Genomic DNA, 16,345 nt, shown 5'->3' with positions numbered 1-16,345 from the left:
AGGTCAGTGTTGTGATCTTCATATATGGAGAAGGCGCCATATATGGAAATGTGATGTCACGAGGCGTGATGTCATGATGTCACGAGGCGATGAGCTGGTCAGTGTCGTAATTTTCATATATGGAGAAAGCCATATATGGAGACGTGATGTCACGAGCCATGATGGACTGATAACCATATATGGAGGCAATTCATAGTAATCTGCAACCTACGGTTATTATTATCATTAGTGGTGGAAGAAGTACTAAAAAGTACAAAAGTAGTGTATCAAAACAAACCATGTGTCAAACACTTTCGAAAATAGCCAGTGGTTTAATATCTAAATTTGTATGTGCAAAGAAAATAATTGAACATATTGGTTCAAGGTTCCACACACTGGATGATGCTCCTTGAATATTACATTACCACCAGTGATGCCTCACACACCACACCACACGCACGCACGCACACACGCCTCCTTGCATGGCAAACTCTCAGATCAGGCACTGGTACTACGCTGTAGTGTACCTACATTCAAATCTGGTAAAGGTGCATTTAGTCACCACCACCTAAAGAAGGTATTCAAATACAAAAGTAACTAGAAAAAGTGCCCTTCCGGGCACAGGTCTCCACCAGGAGGATAGGAGTGTGTGTGATGTTTGGCAAAATGTTTAGGAGGATGGTTTTTTTTATTTGTTTTTGCAATAATTTTCTGCATTTTGTTGAGGAAATGCAGAGCCAGATCACTCATAGCATCTCTAAGGATAGAATTCTGGATGAGCAGGACATTTTGTACAAAACTGGCCACTCCTGAAAACTTTGGAAGGCAATCTTAGCCAATCAGTGTACAATCTGAGAAATCCAACAGACTCGTCTTGATCACATGACTAGAGATCATGTGTACCGATTGCCATTTCTTCATACGCCTTTGATGGCAATTGGATGATTTGAGGCATTTTGTTCCAAAAATGTGTTTCGCAAAAATCAACCTGTTGGTGGCGCTATAACAGGCCAATGTGAAAAGGGTGGGATATATTCCTCAGCCTAGTAAGAAAATGTGTGAAAGATTTCACGTAAATTGCATGCTGCGTTCATGATTTGAGGCTTTCGTTCAAAACGGGGCATTCTTGCAAACTGTGAAAGCCAATTATAGCCAATTAGGATGGAATATGAAATATCGGACAGATCCAACTTGAGCACATGACCATAGAGATACTGTGTAACGATTTGTGAGATTTTTGGACAGAATCTGGAGGAGTAATATAAAAAAAATGTGTTTTACAAAAGTCGGCCTCCTGGTGGCGCTATAAAAGGCAGATGCGGAAAATACAGGTCAAAGGTTTGTCCTTGGCCTCTAGGGAGTGTGCATGCAACGTTTGACGCAGATCGGTGCAGTTTTAGGTAAAAATGTGAAAAGCTGCCTCATGGTGGCGCTATAACAGGCCGTTCTGGAAAATGTGGGGCAGAGGTTCATCGTTGGCATCCAGGGAGTGTGTGTGCAAAGTTTGGCATCGACCGGGTTAACGGTGCCGGAGATTAGCTGGTAACGGACGGACGGAAGGACACACGGACGGACACACACACACACGGAGTGCAAAACATACTCTCTCCCCATGCCTTCGGCCTGGTGGAGACAATAAATAGCTATACAGACTAGAGTAAAGTTCCAAATCAACTGTTTGAAAACCTGAAAAAGGGGTAGGCTATACAAACTATACATATATTTTTATATTTTTTTAGTTAAACAAAAGAGTAGACGTAATAAGCTTAGGCTTCAGTCTATACCTTTTTTTTTCCCAGACTACAAAAAATTGTGATGAATTAAGAATGAAAAAACAAAACAAAAAACGAATAAACTCAAATAAAGTAACTTGGGAGTAGTTGCATGTTGCAAGGAGCTGCGCGTTAGTTGCATTGGTGTGGTTTGGGCTCTACTGCTCTTGACCTAATTTTCCCAACCTTTGGTTGTATTAAATAGAAATTTCACGAAATACCTTTCGTTTATGAAACCTACCCATAAACGAAAAGGTATTTCGTTCAATTTATACAACCGTGGTTACTAAAGTAACCTTTAACGTTTTTCAGAAAACTTAGGATTTAGAAGACACTTTTTAATCGCCCGCAGGTCTACATTTAAGCATGTGAGGGCTAACTGTACAAGTGGATGGGTGAGGTTTATACAGCCTTTTGTGAGCGAGTGGGTAGCTATAGTCATTTGAATCTCAGGGGTAAGCATTATTTATTAACAAATATAGAAACAAGTTATTGGAACATTGCATTCCACATTCAACATTCTTGATACTCCAATACAAAGGTAGAGTTGCACCTGAAACTTTCATAAGGCACCTTTAGCTGCCCAGATAAAAATGATTCCGTTGCACAGTCTGCACACTGGCCACACACGGTGCACAGTCTGCACACTGGCCACACACAACTTATAGAAATCATTGGCACAAATCAATAACACCAAACTAGGCAGTTGTGCACATGGATGTCTTTGATATAGTCAGAAAATACAACAGTTTCATAATAATTAATTTTATATCAGCCACACTTGCATCTTGGGGGCGGGAGAGGGGGGCATGCCAGTCAACTTAAGGCCATTGAAAGATAGTCAAATCATGTGTCCATTTCGTCAAGTTTTAATCTAATGTTGGGAGTGGAATATTACTAATTTACTACTATTCATTTTGTGACAAGGGTGTCTTAATACTGTTCATACTGGTATTGATGTGTGATGAGAAGTTGACAGATTGATGCGTCTATATCCCTGGTTAAGGAATAGATTCATATAGGCATCGTACTCTGCCAAAACGGCTTCAGTTGTTGGTCATGCCTCCCCCCACCTGCAAGATGTGTATGTGGCCGTCATAAAAAAATCACACCCGTGTGAACTGAGTGGTGTAAGGTCTGTCTGACGTAATGAAATCATGTCTGACGTAATGAAATCACACCCGGGTGTGATTTCATTACCTGGCTTTGTTTGTGCAGAAAAAATGAGCATGGTTGCTATGTTCACCCTGTTCACCCGGGTGTGATTTCATTACGTCATTACAACAGGGTGAACATAGCAACCATGCTCATTTTTTCTGCACAAAAAAGCCAGTTGTAGGAGTGGTTTACACCACTCAAAAATAATAAAAGTTATTGGCCCGCCACCACTTTACTACTGCTTACAACAGCAGAGCAAATAGAAATCACACAAGTATCCACTTCATTAAGTCCTTCAGTTACATAGGAATGCCTGAATTCCCTCATCATGTCACCTTGCGCCTTCCTTTTAGCAGCCATTTTGGCCATAGCAAATTGCTGAAGCCCTACTGCACACCAGGCCAAATTACACCAGAATGGAGGTTGCAAATTTAATGTGCAAACACGCAATCATATTTAAAGGCACAGAGGTGAAATTCCAGGAGAAAAAATATCACACAGGCTCGCACACAACACACGCACATTTTCCTTTCTAGCCACAAACTCCAGATTTTCCAAGACAAAGATTTTGGAAGCCTCGTCGTCTTCTTTTAATCCGTCTTCAACCCACTTGTTCCGTTCTTCTGCGCCGCTCTGAGTTTCCTCCTGTTGAGGTAGCCGGTTCGCTGGAGACGGTTCATCCTCGCACCGAAGAAGTTGACGAGGTAGTCCGGAACCAGCCTGGTAGTCAACCAACCCTGAGGAGAGCATGTATACAGTTAGAGGAAGCTCGGAACCAGCCTTGGTAGTCAACCAACCCTGAGGAGAGCATTTATACAGTTAGAGGAAGCTCGGAACCAGCCTTGGTAGTCAACCAACCCTGAGGAGAGTGAGGTTATTCACAATGTAAGAACATCACAGTGGTTTTCAACTTTTTTCATATCAATTTGTTTCTGCATTTAGCTTAGCATTAGTTTTGCACGAAAAACACTCCTTGGGCTAAAAACGGCCTTAGCCATCATCACAAATGTGATGAGATCAGCACAAATGTGATGAGGTCAGCACATTTGGGTGTTTCCGGCAGAACAGGCCTCTCATTCTGTGGACCCTAATGACCAAATGAATAGGAAAAAAAATCACACCCGTGTGAAGTGAGGGGCGCTAATATATTAAAGTCTAACTCAAGTTGATTAGGTGATGTAAAACAAACGGTGCCAACACAAACATTAAACACCATTAACAATAAAGAGACAATATGACGTAATGAGTTACATTATGACGTAAATTCTCTCTTCATTGACAATGGCGTTTACAAAACAAACATTGAACTAAAGACAAACATTAAACCTGTGTATAGGAGGGGCTAGCGCCCCTCAAAAACAAATAAAAAGTGCGGCATGACATCACAGGTTAAACTCTATTCCTTGAGTTTTTGGGCCTGTGGCCCCCCCGGCTATAAGCACTAATAAGGTTGAAGACGTCTGAATACACAAATCCGATCTAATTACTTGCAAATAACAGCTTGGAAAGCCAGTGCCAAGATCAAGGGATTTGCCCGCAGTCTGAACGAAGCCATACATTATAGGCCTCAGTAACAGCAGCGGTGTAGCAATAATATCATTGCGCCTACCATGACGGCGTGAGGGAAATATCCGTTGGTCTGGCTCTGTAGGCCCACGGTGGCCAGCTCGGCAGCCACATAGCGCTCTGGGGTGGGCTTGTCCAGGGTGGGCTTCTTGATGCGGGTCATCTTAGTGACCACGAAGAAAGGCAGAACACTCTGCAGAGAGGAGGAGACAACAAACGGGCGTAGTCAACAAGCTGAACTCAAGAGATTAATGACATTTTAAATGACATCTTATGAGAGAATTGTTCGCCAGCGATTGAAGCCGTCGAGCCTACTGGTCAAAGCTGGCACTGCAGCCGGGCCCGTGCATATAGCACGAGGAAACCCCGCACAGCTGGGGTTTAACATTGAGCGCTCGTTTGCACTTCCGCATTTGCCAACAAATGCGGAGGTAGAGCGTTCTTCCAAGCGCTTCAAAACCCACTGAATGAATAGCAGGGGGGGGGGGGGGGGGGGGGGGGCAGGACATACCAGACATAATATAGTAAAATGCTCAATTTACAGTTATGTTAATGTTGTAGGCATCGTTTGGAGGCTGTCCAACATAGGCGGCGGGTGTGTAAGGCTAGGGAAGGCTTAGCCTTCCCAAAAATTATGCTGGGTATTTTTCAAAATCTATATAATTATGTGCGCAATCAGCGCGCTATATTATATTACAGCCCCCTGTTGTCCCTGACGATCAGGGACGCTAAGCGCGAGCCAAGGTGACTTCACTATCATAGGCGGTTGCTGGGTATTTTTTTAATATATATAATATATGTGCAGCATTATATAGAAGGCTATTGTGTGTGTGTGTGTGTGTGTGTGTGTTGTCGCTGCCCCCTGGTGATCGCTGATCGGGTCATATGATTGGCTACTTGGTAACCTTTCTGTAAACCTCTCCCTTCCAGTCGCTTTGTCCAAAACAGCAAAACGGATATAGCTTACGCCCTACGGTCTTTTTCAAGGCAAAGATAAAGTAATTCAGAACTAAGAAGAAGCTGTGAGTCGGCTCGGCTGTCAGCACTCAGCAGCACCACCAGTGACCGCACGGTTCACAGTTCACACCACTGCAGCAACACTGACACGTTCAGCGGAGAGGCTGCTGTCTGTGTGCCGTCTGTGAAGAGCCATGAGCCAGGAGGGGCAGCAACACTGACACGTTCAGCGGAGTGGCTGCTGTCTCTGTGCCGTCTGTGAAGAGCCATGAGCCGGGAGGAGGGGCAGCAACACCGCCGGGTAATCTCCACACTGACTCGAGACTTGAGAAAAAGACCCATATCGGCCAAAATATCCCAAAACAATGCCCGGGGAACTTTAATTAAAAGCTAGATGCAGTGTCTATACTTGGGTCAAGGGTGTTGCTTTCGTGAGCAATGGTGTACGAGATTTGTAATACATTGGTCAAAGTAACTCATTTTTAGACCATCTGGGGGAAATAAATAAATAACCCCCAACCACCCCCCCCCCCCCCCCCCCAACGCAAGTCTAGCCTACCCCTACCCAAAGGTAAAAGCCACCCGCCGCCTATGCTGTCCAATTGTCTCGATGGCAAATTACAATCTAGCTCACCCCAAGTCCAGATATTGAAACGTTATTCTTATGGCATGCAACAGCTAGTGTGGATATACCCAGTCTAACCAGCAGATGGGGGTCTTTTCCCATGGATGGTATCCAACTATCCATGTATGGTGCTGTATGCAAGTTCCAACTTGTTCCTCAAATCTATGCCTCAACAGTACACTATGGTGAAATTCATTAGTGTCCGCAAATAACTGTCCGCCTTCTGGAAACAAATCAGCTGGTTTAAGATTTAGAACAATTTTCCTTAATGACATCGTTTTAATAAATAATAATTGACATAGAGTGGTTAGTTCTAGTTTTCTCCCCCTGTTCATTGTGTTTTGTCCTTCTTCCTTTAAATAGACGTTGTAATCTCTAGCCTGCGACAGAGATATATTTACACAATATATTTTACTAAGTTGGAAACAATATATGAAACAATATATTTCACTAAATTGATTTGTATTAAGTGTATTCTGAATGTAATGGGTCGCACTCACTCACACAAAAAGTTGATTTAATGTGTATCCCGAGACATTTATTAAACCCTCAATACTTCCCCCTACATCCCCCATATGGATAATGGATGTAGGGTAAGTGGAAAAGAAAACATTTCTATCACACAAAGATTTAGCAGACCCCCTGTATACGTCCGAGGATCCCCGAGGGGTCCCTGGACCCTGCTCCTTACACCCAACGTAACAAAGCTGAAAGCTTTGAACTGTTTGAAAGCCTGTGCTCTCACTAGCAGAGCTAAAAAACAGTGTGCAGACTGACCTGGATAATGATGCCCCGACTTCTGTACTCCTCGTGCAGACCACGAGAGAAGAAATCCATAAAGGCCTGAAAACCGAGAGAAAAGACACATTAGAGTAAAATCCCACTAATAAGAAGGCCTACTTGGGCCACACACACACACACACACACACACACACACACACACACACACACACACACACACACACACACACACACACACACACACACACACACACACACACACACACACACACACACACACACACACACACACACACACACACACACACACACACACACACACACACACACACACACACACACACACACACACACACACACACACACACACACACACACACACACACACACACACACACACACCTTTGTAGAAGAGTACAGTGTCAGCAGGGCGACAGGGTACATGCCGCTGGCAGAAGAGATGTTGAGAATCACTCCTTTGGATCTATGGAAGAAAGTAAACCCTACACATTTAGGAGCATATCTATGGAATAAAGAAACCCCTACACATTTAAGAGCAGATCTAGAAATAATAATAATGTACTACACACAGTAGAGTAGAATATATAGTATGTGCATTACTGTGCAATGCTTGCATGTCTTCCTCAGCTCACACCAATGGACACATGTGTTGCACATGTGTCGTGTGTGTGTGTTGCCATGGCAGCCTGTTGCTGCAGTGATGTAGTGGAGTGACATGCCAGTCTCACACGGCACCAAATTTGCCCGCGCTCCCATTGGCCGGCGGGAAACACATGGGATCAATGCGGCCAATCGGGCAGGAGTGCACTTTGTGTGAATTGAAAGGTTGTCAGCAGTGTGAACAAAGGACGGAGAGAGAGAATTTTTCTCCCTTTTCTTTTTGAAGAGAGACCACCTTAACAGGTGTATGCTCACAGTTAATGTTCTTGGAAGAACAAGAGGCTTTTGGCATTCTCTGCTGCGTTCGATGGCAGTCGTGTTAAAACGTTGGGAGGAATCTCATTCACACTCACCTCTCTGTCATTCTGGGAAGCACCAAGCGAGTCATCTATAGTGACAGAGAAATATATAGGGGATTGAATAAAACAAGTTGGATTTTTACTGTCATGCAAAGCAGTAACATAATTCCACACCACAAAATCCACAAAAAGACTAATGAAGGGTCCATTTTTACACACCTGTGACCAGATTAAATTAACTTGTGCTTTTGCCGTGTAAGAGCAGAGACAGAATGAAAGAGACAAAAATAAAGATGCGAGAACAAAAGACAGGATGGAAAGACAGAGGAAAAGGATGAGACGGAAATAATTACACATTAAGGTTCCTCAGTGTTAAACAAACACTGAGGATTTAAATGTGTAGAGAAAACAGAATGAAAGACAGAACCACAGAGAGAGCGAGTGACAGGAATGAGAGACAGAATGCGAGTGCGTGGGAGGTGGGTTCAGACAGCGTTGGTGTAGCTCACTGTTGCTCTGGGAACCACCGACTGACTGCAGAGAGAGAGAGAGCGTGCAGCAGTGGAGACAGCAGAAGGAGAAAGAGGAGAGGAACGGAGAGGCAAGAAAGTATGGAGAGGTTGAGAAACGGACGGCAGCAGGTAGCAGTTAAAATCGTTTGTGTTAAAAAGAAACAACAAAATCTGATATTTTGGCCCGATCGTTCACACTGCATTTGCAAGTGACCAGATCGGTCACAGATCTGTGTTCAGACTGGCAGCCAAATCCAGTCTGCATCAGATCTGTGCCACACACAGATTGGAATGCGATTTGTTTAAAGAAGTCTACTCTAAACACAAACAAGTCACATGGAATCCTATTTAGATCAGATGGCCGCGTTCAGACTGAGACGGATCTCTTGAAAGCAGATTTGAAATCACATCTGAATGTGGCTCAAGTCGTATTTGTAAAAATCGGATTCCATGCGACTTGTGTTTAGACTTATTTAAACAAATCGGATTCCAATCTGGATGTGGCACCGACCTGATTCAGGCTGCCAGTGTAAATGGGGCCCCAAGAGAAAGATACACTGACGGGCAATGGGCATCACGTCTTTGTACAAGATGGTCATAAAGCAGGTGAGCAGTGAAACGCACCTGGCACACGGCGGTCATGTTGACGTTGATCATGTTTGTGATGAACTGAAAGGCAAAGAGAACGTGCAGATAGGTTGGTGTTAAACTGATCATGTTTGAGATGAACTGGAAGGCAAAGAGAACACACAGATGGGTTGTTGTCTAGATAGCCACATTTTGAGACAATAAGCCTTTTGCAGAACACCTACAATAGTAGTAGGGAAGCACACATTGAAAACAACTAATTCTTAACACTTAGACCGCTATCATTTATTGAAAAATTAGGATCTAATTCACGCCAGCATTTTTTTAAATTTGAGCTCTTATTTTGAAAATCCGCCATTTCCGGTCCACAACCGGTAGTCCTACGTTAGGAGTTTTCACACAGCTGGATGGGCCTTGTTTACAATGTGATCCAGGCCGGAGCTCCGGAGAGCTCTAGATTGTCAGCTCTGTGCCGTCAAAGAAACGCTGTTTTGACCAAAAATGCCATCTGGGACAAGGAATAGGAGTTACAGGCGATTGAAAGAAATGGATAGAATGGATGCTTATGGCGACGACGATCTAAGATGGGCGATCCAATGCTGTGCTAACAACACAGCTAGCTAACCGGCTAACGTGAGTAGCATTTTGGCTCGAGCAATCGAACGCGCTATAAAAGCTCAATTGCCGAAGGCCGTCGGCAATGGCGTTAAGCGCCAGTATCAAAATTAAGCTTCAATTGACTTTAATCGTCGGCAATGGCGCGGAAGCTGTTAAGCTCAATTTATACTTAATTTATTGTACGTTTTGCTGAGCCAGTCTACAAGCTCACAGCTTGTAGCTTGGTGTAGGACACTCATGTACAAACAATTATAAATAAGACTGTAATGGCATTATCAGGATCAGTTGTATCCGTGCCATAGCCTGGGTCTAGAATGACTGGCAATGGCCTAGCCCTGGTCCAGTGAGTTCTCTCCAACGTCCTGCCAGGAACACCTCTGCTTCACACCAACACGCCATGCGAGGGGTCCGACTTTAGTACTAAACTACTTTGCTACTCACCGAAACAAAGACTGTTTTGTGTTGTTTAAAGTCTATTCTCCAGGCCTCTCACACCACACCTTCTCTGTATAATATACTTTTTGGGCATTAATTTCATAAAATATTTTATATAGAGCAGTCTCAATGAATTGGATTGTGTAAAAGTTCATTTTTCCCCCTAATATAATTAAAGAAATCACACCTGTGTGAACTGAGTGGTGTAAGCATAGACATATATACATAGACGCCCCTTCCGGCTCTGAGGCGTGTGTCAAAATTGAAGGCACTATTTTCCCGACATTCCTTGCAAAGAATAGCGGAAGCAAAGCGGAAGCTTGTCAAGCTTCCGCGTGCGTAACATAAGTCCCGGAAAAGACGCGCTGTGATTGGCCAGTAGTCACTTGAGTGACAGCGAGAGACATGGAGGAGTCACATGAGTGATTGGGCAGCGACGCAGTCGCCTTCAGCAAATGCCTTCAGCACTTCTAAATAATAAAGCTGCGGAGAACTGTTGCTTTGTGTTCACTCTTTAATGTTTTCTGTTAGTAATCTAATCCCCCTGGCTCTGATGTTGTATTGTTAATAACTTGTTGTTGTTTGTTTGTTTGTATTGTAATGTATACGGTCATGACTGTTATAAAGATTTGTTTAAAAAAAAAAAAAAAGCCTTCAGCACTGCACTTCCGCCTTCATTGGGATACACGTCGCTCCAATGAACTGCAGCGGCAAATGAGGCATCTATTTCTTAATATCTATGGGTGTAAGGTCTTATATAGACTGATCAGCTGTGGTCTGACGTAATGTCTGACGTAATGAAATCACACCCGTGTGAACTGGGTGACCATAGCAACCGTGCTCATTTTTTGGTACGAACAGACAGACAGGTAAACTAACAAAGCCAGTTGTAGGAGTGGTTTACACCACTCAAAAAGTGAAACTCTCATATATTCTCAATTAATTGTGCATAAAGTACTTAAAACCTTTTTTTATTTTAATCTGGATGATTATGGCGTACAGCTCATGAAAATCCAAAAATCCTATCTCAAAATTAGAATATTTTACGAGACCACAAAAAAAAATTTAAACGAGAAATGTCGACCATCTGAAAAGTATATTATGTATGCAGTCAATACTTGGTCTGGGCTACTTTTGAACAAATTATTTCATCAATGTGGCGTGGCATGGAGGTGATCAGCCTTTGTCACTGTTGAGATGTTATGGAAGCCCACTTTTGCTTCCATAACTGTGCTGGTCAGTTAAGCACAGTAATACGAAGGTCAGTACACCAGTTACTAGTAGTTTTATACTTTTTCAGATGGTCGAAAAACAAAACATTTTTTTAGTGGTCTCGTAAAATATTCTAATTTTTAGATTTGTATGAGCAAGATTAAAACAAAAAAAAGGTTTTTAAATACTTCACTTTATGTACAATGAATTGAGAAGATATGAAAGTTTCACTTTTTGAATTATATTACAATATTCTATTTTTCATTTATTGAAATGGACCTGTATAAGGTGGGGTCCTGAGAGGCTTCCCAGCCTGGAGAAAAGACTAACAACACAAAACAGTCTTTGTTTCAGCGAGTAGCAAAGTAGTTTTGTTTACTAAAGTCGGACCCCTCGAACGGCAGTGGAATTTCTTCTTTGTGTGAAGCAGAGGCGTTTATGGAAGGGTGTTAGAGAGAACTGAACGCACTGGAACAGATCAAGTTAAAAAAAAAGAAATAGGTGAAAGGATTGTCTGTTATGCCTTAAAGCCATGTCACAAATTGGATTAACTTCAGTATGTGGAATGATGTTGGTCTATCGCTAATCCCACCCTCGGGTCAAAGATCTACGGTACATACGTAGACATTTGTACTAGGGGACTAGGTGTAATGCCAAATTTCAGAAATGGCCTATAAAATTTGGCATTAGACCTACAACAAATCTAGAGATCAAGTTAAGAGCTCATACAATAATTATGATAAAACTCACATTGTCCAAATCTGGGATGTGGAGATAGTATTCAGGATAGGGGTACGACACACCAACGTTGTTGACTGTTGAAAGACAAGATGTGTTATTATGATGAGATGCAATCGAGTAAAGTTTTTCTCTCCGATAGGTGGCAGCAAAACCTACAAGGCACAACCACGCCTTACAGCTCTTACAGTCTTTAACTGGTAATTCTAGCACAGTGAGTCTACCAATGTTGAATCCAGAATTTGCTGAACTCCCTTACAATAACTTAAGTACTATTGAAAAGTTTGTACTTTGCTACCCTGTCCGCATGCAGGTAACTGTGCTCGTCTGTGGGAGTACATTTCATAAACCTTTGTGGGTTACTTGAAACTCTTGTCAAATGGTAAATTGAAGAGGTCACGTTTTGGGTTGGGTCAGTCATTCACAATCAGGATCAAACATACTGTAATCACTCTCATCTCAAGAGTAAGAAAAGAGATGAGGCTCCCGCACCCCCCAAATAACTGTAGTGGAATAAAAGTATAATATTTGGATCTGAGATGTAAAAGTATTGGGTATTACGTAAAGTACAACTGCCTCAAAATTGTACTTCAGTACAGTGCTTAAGTAAATGTACTTCAGAAGCTGTTGAGGGCTGATTTCACCATTCTGCCCAGAAAATCAGCCACCAACTATATGACACCACTGCTCTTTCCAAACAGCAGCGTTGCAAAACCTTCCAAATTCCAGTTCTGGCCTTTGTGTCAACGCCATGTCACAGCCCATGACAGCTCGGAAGAAAAGCCAAGGTTAATAAAACTGTTATTTACACTGGTATGCAGGGTGTGGGCTTTCATGTGACGGGTACACTGTACATACCAGTCACACAAGAAATATCAGGCACCAAGAATCCATTGTTAAAGGTTCCCTCATATACACGTGGCAATTAAAGTGACTCAATTCACCACACACACACACACACACACACACACACACACACACACACACACACACACACACACACACACACACACACACACACACACACACACACACACACACACACACACACACACACACACACACACACACACACACACACACACACACACACACACACACACACACACACACACACACACACACACACACACACACACACACACACACTTTTTTTTTTGTCCTTCACATTCCCCACGTATTCCATGCATTTCCAATGTTATCCAGAAAACTACACCATATTAAATGTAAAAGGCAGGGCAAAAACACTTCTTACTTAAAATGCCAATCTCCAAGCCAGCCAGCCCAGCTTCAATCTTTTGGTAGATGTCTGTCCTGCCAAAGTCTACAGCGATGGTCTTCGTTGCGACATTGAACCGTTCCTCTGTGGATGAAGGAGAATGGAGTAAATCAGAAGATCAACAATATTTCCTCCAAATAGAGAAACCGATAAACATACGTTTTTGCATGGGCGGAGAAAAGAAACAGAAGTGGGTACAATTGTGCCATTAAATCATGTAAATTGTAAGAGACGGCTAATGCCTCTCACCTCCAAATCTCTTTGTGACCACTCATACTGTACTATGCATCATGTTATTGGTCATCACCTATACAACATACAAACAAGCACATTGCACCTACATCCCCGAAGAAAGTTTCCATTTATAGCTCAAAAGACTATTACCAAATACTACCAGGAGGGGGCATTATGGACCAAACAAGACCTGCCTGCTCAGTCCCCCCCTCCTTCCCTATGACGTGCATGCTGCAATTAGAATTTATTGTCCAAAGACTGATTTGTGTAATGGGCGGTAGAGGGGAGTTATGAGAGTAAAATTCTTGGGATGTGCCTCGGCTAGAAAAAAAATTGCAGTGTGTCAGTATTTACGCAGAACAGTACAGCAGATAAAGAGACATGTGTTTAAAAAAAATAAAAGAGCACCCGAGTGGGAGAAAGAAAGAAGGAAAGAGGGGAGGGGTATATTAGGACTATATGTGAACATCCAATTCATGAGTCTATATTTAGACATCAGTACCCCAAGAAAAGAAAAAAGGAGGCGAGGTGATGAGATTAAATTGCACACATGACTTTGGTTGTCAGATTGGTGATCAACTAATAAGGTTCATGTGGTCACGAACCAGCTAAATCGTGACTGTGACAAGACATCTCCACAAGTTCATAAGGAAATCAAAGGTTGCAACTGAAAGGTTTAACGTTTGGGTGGTTATAAGGTTGGGTACAACGACTAAAAGATTCAGATTAATTCCGGCAAAAGCTTTGACAAGATGCAAAAAAATTAAAGACTAATGTTCTTGCCATTTGGTGGGACAATCCTAACGACTTAGAACGACTGTTTTAATGACAGTTAATGATACAAGTGATCATAAACGACGATGTAACTTTGTCAAATTGTCACCTCTGTATGGTGGATCGACCTGTAAGGGAGGGCTAGGGCTAACAGTCAGTTTTGTCACGCTCACTGTGAGGGAGGAGTGCCAGGATTTTGGCACACTGCGCCCATGCTCGTGACTACCCATCAGCCCCCCCTCCCCAGACCTGAGGCACGACAGGCAAAAATTGCACTGTGGGAGCTCGTTGCCAGAGAAAACAAGAGGATGGGCGGGGGGAGGGGGTTGCTTCGTTTCAGCTGAGAGCAATCCCAACATGCATCTCTCCTGCTCAAACATTTTCATGTCAAGGACCCCTAAATTCATCATATGAATTTGGCCGCAGTGCCAGAAAAATGTGTGAAAAATCAAAGGGCTCTCTGACTGGAAACTGTTAAGATCCTAAAGATGCAGATTGCGTCATTTTGAGCAGAGAAATGACAAATAAGCGCGCGTGTGCATGTCGGATCCGTATAGGCTGTCTAACATGAGAGTAAAAGTTAAAATATTTTGAATTACTGGATTACATTAAAGAAAGACGGATTTTTACGTTCTGGCAGAGGCGGGTTGTGGAGATTAAAACTGATTCTCACGTCCGTGGCGTAGATTGGGTTAAAAAGGGAGAACATCTTTATAATATGTAAGCCGACTTCAAATAAAAACTCCCCTTTCTGAATCAAACTTCCCTCTTCCAACCTTTACCTATTTTGCTGTTATATTGTGGTTTCATATTGGAATTTTTATGCCACAGGGCCCTACAAGAAAGACTTGTAACGTCACAAGAGGAACACCCTGGAGGAGTCCGGGTTTAGCGCTGTCGCGGCAGGCATCCCGTTGGCTGTCTCAGCAAGTTGGATCACATGCCACCTTGGCACAGACCTCAGAGACGTCACGGATTTCAAGCCGTCTCACGACTCGTATGTCACCCCTCCCCGCACCGCCAACATTAGCTCTATCCTCCGTCCTTGCATGGCACAATTGCGCCTTAAAAATGATACATTAAACAGGCTAATGCAAGGGAAAAGTGTGCAGTGCAGTGCGACATCACCCTCACTTAGTATCCCCCTCAACCGTGAGATGTGTTCCACGACACCACACACACACACACACACACACACTTACCGAGTGACTTGGCCACGTCATCTAGCTTGTCCTGGGAGCGGCTGATCAACATCATGGCAAATCCTCGACGGGCCAGCTGCACACAAGAGAACACTGTTCAGTAACGGACACAGGTCACATGCTTGTGGCAGACAGACACAACAACCTTGGTGTCTACATTGGTTTGGTTTAACTTTATATAGCCTATATAGACACTAGACACCACAACGTCTTATGTACAATGATTTACCAGTGCCACATTCACATTTCTACAACTTTTGCCAAGTCAACATAGATGGGCTTTACCACAGAGCAGGTTTGTCAACCACTTGAACCCTAGCAAATTGCAGATCTGCAGGCTCACAACGTGCAAGCTTCGATCAGCCATTTCTGCCGAAGTGATATGGTGTAAAAGGAAACAAAAAGGACATCGATGTGGCCATACAATGCCATACAGTAGGAGTACGAGTACAGTATGTGACGGTCACTATAGTCTTTCAGAAACCCAGTTACTGGAATTCAAAATGTTCTTGAGTAAAAGTATTGGCATCAAAACGTACTTAAAGTACGAAAAGTACTCACTATAAAGAATGTCCCATTTCAAGTTTTCAAATATATTAAAATGTTTTGAAAATAGCAGATCTAACTTGTAGATCGGCCATTTTAAAAATCTATATAGGGCCGTTTTGTAATAATAAAAATCTACAAAGCAACGAGTAACTATATGTAGTGGAGTAGAAGTAAAAAGTACTGGAAATACTCAAGTACAAATACCTCAAACTTGTACTTATTTACAGTACTTAAGTAAATGTGCTAAAGTTACTTTCCACTATTGCACTGTAGGGTTTAAGTAATTAAAACAGTTGTGTGTATCATATATTGTGCATGTGTTGTGCTCGTTTGTGTGTGGGTGTGTGCACATGTATTGATTAGGTACATTGACGTACAGTGCCATGTGAAGCAAGTGCTGTGTGCGCGTGTGTGTGTACGTACGCA

At 42.8% G+C, this 16,345-nt stretch overlaps 1 protein-coding gene across 1 annotated transcript in view; it reads right to left on the bottom strand.

The window, feature by feature from the left end:
- Positions 1 to 2,198: 2,198 nt before the first annotated feature.
- The window catches only part of hsd17b12a (hydroxysteroid (17-beta) dehydrogenase 12a), a 32,829-nt gene continuing 18,682 nt past the window's right edge, over positions 2,199 to 16,345 (bottom strand). Inside the window, exons 3-11 of the mRNA XM_079500824.1 lie at positions 15,371 to 15,446; positions 13,137 to 13,244; positions 11,894 to 11,958; positions 8,915 to 8,959; positions 7,833 to 7,867; positions 7,201 to 7,282; positions 6,835 to 6,900; positions 4,519 to 4,668; positions 2,199 to 3,646 (exon numbers count right to left, since the gene is read on the bottom strand). Of these exons, the coding sequence (XP_079356950.1) occupies positions 3,500 to 3,646; positions 4,519 to 4,668; positions 6,835 to 6,900; positions 7,201 to 7,282; positions 7,833 to 7,867; positions 8,915 to 8,959; positions 11,894 to 11,958; positions 13,137 to 13,244; positions 15,371 to 15,446 (774 nt within the window). The 3' untranslated portion in view covers positions 2,199 to 3,499. The remainder of the gene's footprint in view (positions 3,647 to 4,518; positions 4,669 to 6,834; positions 6,901 to 7,200; positions 7,283 to 7,832; positions 7,868 to 8,914; positions 8,960 to 11,893; positions 11,959 to 13,136; positions 13,245 to 15,370; positions 15,447 to 16,345) is intronic.

The sequence above is a fragment of the Electrona antarctica genome (genome assembly GCF_951216825.1).
Source record: "Electrona antarctica genome assembly, chromosome: 5".
Lineage (NCBI taxonomy): Eukaryota > Metazoa > Chordata > Actinopteri > Myctophiformes > Myctophidae > Electrona > Electrona antarctica.
This window is presented reverse-complemented; position numbering and strand designations above follow the sequence as displayed.